Genomic DNA, 2,998 nt, shown 5'->3' on the forward strand with positions numbered 1-2,998 from the left:
TGTCATGGTTGGTAGCAATAGATAAACATAATCTGTGGTAATTTCAATTCTCTAGCTATTACCGTTCTTGAGATACAGCCTGGAGGCAGACAGACAGACGGACAGACGTACAGACGGTCAGACGGACAGACAATGAAGTCTTAGTAATAGGGTCCCGTTTTTACTATTTGGGTATGGAACCCTAAAAACCGAGCTTACGGTTTAAGCGTGAAGGCAGACTGATAGAAAAACAGTCAGGACAGACACAAATTTGCATTTGAAATAATATCCTGAGATTTACAAGAGAGACATAGGTAGGAAAATAAGGTGCTTTATTATCTTACTTTGTAATAAAGATATTGAACAATATAAGAATACATTAATTGATGTTCATAAACAGATATAATAATTATTGTTTATGTACTGGTTTTTCTAGACATGACTGGGCAAATGTTATAGTGGGACTGAAATAATATAAAATTTAGTTTACATGCTTCTTCATTCTTATTAAACTATACGGCACGCTGATTTCGAATGTTTAGATCTTGTATCATTTTTAACTCTCTGTCCAAAACACGCTGGGATCTTCTCACAGTAAGGTACATGGGTGCAGTCTGGTACTGAGCTCACTTGGACATAGTTATTGGTTATAAATCTCGCTAAACATCTAGGTATCATCAGACATGGTGGTTTATGAGTACAAATTGCCCTAGCACTGCTATTCTCGTTAGTATTAACAACAACGTATACTTTTGAGCACACGGGTATTTTTGTGTTCATATTTTGCTCAGATGAATTCACATCTTTCAAAATATTTAAACTGTCTCTTGCTTCTTTCTTTGGATTTTTCATTTTAAAGCTTTTTGCTCCATGGAAATGGAATACTTGACAAGGAGAGCGCTTGGCTTGTTTATTTTCTATCTTAAATTCTGGAAGACACTCTCCTAGTTTCGTAAACGAAGGTTGATATGTACACTGCTCATATTTCTCCTTAGATCGCTTTACCTTCTTACTCTTATGACCAAAAGCGACTCTGCGTTTAGTCATTACTGGCCAAAACTGTGAGTGGCCTGATTGTTTTGAACCCATATTTAAACACCCATTTAAAAGGACACATGGAGGGCTGTGAATACATAGTATTTCCCCGTTATATTTTTCTGATAAAGCCTTTGCAATGGCTTCATGTTTTCTTTGACTTTTGGTTTTATTAAGTTCCCTAGGTTCCTTAATTTCTGATTTATTTATATCACTAAGAATTTCAAGCTTAGTAGGTCCATAGTCACACTGACAATCTTTATCTCTTCCTAGAAACTCAGTTTGATTTATTTTACTTATTTTAACATCCGAAAGAGTTGTTTCATTTGTTGACTTTTGTATGTCTGGTACTGGTTTACTATTTTCTAAAATGTCTTGTATGCATGAAATATGAGCATCACATGGGCACATTTTTCGTTTCCTGTGTACTTTATCTGACAAGAAATTCCAAAATGCTGATGAGCTCGAAGTAAGTTTGCTTGTTGTTTTGAGATCAGTTAACACGGATTTTGATTTATACGTCGGTGACATATGATCTGGTGTACTTAAATTTCTTTTTAAATTATATTGTGCACTTTTGGTGCTATCGCTTCCATTGTTTTCTTTATTGATGGACTTGTTTGGGACATCATTTTGCTTTGATACTGCGGATGACAGCACACGGTAGCTTCTTTTAAATATTTCTTGCTCCGACTCAGCAAATGAAATACTACGACTACTGATGCAAAGTGCGGCAGTTTGCGCTGAAGTTTCTTCTTCACTGGATGTGACACTTTTGTTGTTATGTTCTATTCTTTCAATTACATAGATTGGCCGGATAGTGTAACTTCCATGATCCTTGCCAACTTTTTTAACCTTCTTCGGATGCCAAACCAATTTGCCGCGATTCTTTTGCTGTACGATGCCAGATCTATCTGCTTGAGATTTACATATTTTGAACTTATCTAAGCCATTGCTATTTGTGCATTTATTGTGTCTGTTACTGTTATTACTTGGATTTACAACTTCTGTTTCTTCCGAACTGCATACCAGTTTTTCTGGCTTTTCATGGTTTACGTTACTCAAATCACGAATTATATCAATTTCACCGTGACTTCTTTTCACATAATGATTACTAGGTGTCTCACTAATGTACAACGAAAGGTCGTTACTGCATTCATTGGCTTCCATGCATTTGTGTTTTCTACTTCGTCTTTCAAAAGATTTAGGCATGTCTAATGGATTATTTTCACTATTCCAATACTGAGTCCTGACATGTTCGTTACATACTCCGATATCTCCCTTTTTCATTTTCTTGTTTTCTCTTTTAGCCTTAGTTGTATGTATTGCTATTTTAGCTGCAACTCTGAAATATTTGGATGGTATCTCAAAGTCGGAACTGTCAGAGTGCCGTTCAGCAGAGTTGGGATGGATTTTATTAAGGAAGTTATGGATAAATTCACTCGACATTTTTAACCACTTCAACAGACATTATTATAATTTACGATTGGATTTTATGTTTTATTACATTTTACTTTCTTTTTAAGTATAATGTTTTCTGATTATTTTATGGCACACAATTTTACTTCAAATTTTTCCATCATTCTGACGTTTCTGACAAACTACCAAAAGACTAAAAAACTATAGATTAGCGTCTACTTTTTTGCCTTTTTTAGGGTTCGGGCATCCAAAGGGTAAAAACGGGACCCTATTATTCAAAGTTAAAGAATAGACTTAAAATCAAAAATTTGTTAGGCTTAGAAAAACATGTTTTTAAGTACTTACCTAACAAAAATTTAAAAAGTAAAGTTATTACTTACAACATGCTTAGTACAGATGGTATTATTTTAAATCAGTTATTACAAGCGTCTGAGTCCGTATTAGGGTGAAACCAAACGAGCGTAATTTGTGAGTTGTGACTTGTGAGTCGTAGAATTTCTGCCGCGTAAATACCTATCTTTTCATACAAATCATGACTCACAACGCTCGTGTGATGATTGACACG

The 2,998-nt window shown here is 34.9% G+C and overlaps 1 protein-coding gene across 1 annotated transcript; it reads right to left on the minus strand.

Moving 5' to 3' along the window:
- Positions 1–392: 392 nt before the first annotated feature.
- LOC121739335 lies at positions 393–2,529 on the minus strand. Its single transcript, XM_042131729.1, has one exon. It carries the CDS (start codon positions 2,461–2,463, stop codon positions 487–489), a length of 1,977 nt encoding a protein of 658 aa, XP_041987663.1. The 5' UTR covers positions 2,464–2,529; the 3' UTR covers positions 393–486.
- Between the last annotated feature and the right edge of the window lie 469 nt (positions 2,530–2,998).

Source organism: Aricia agestis, chromosome Z (genome assembly GCF_905147365.1).
Source record: "Aricia agestis chromosome Z, ilAriAges1.1, whole genome shotgun sequence".
Taxonomy (NCBI): domain Eukaryota; kingdom Metazoa; phylum Arthropoda; class Insecta; order Lepidoptera; family Lycaenidae; genus Aricia; species Aricia agestis.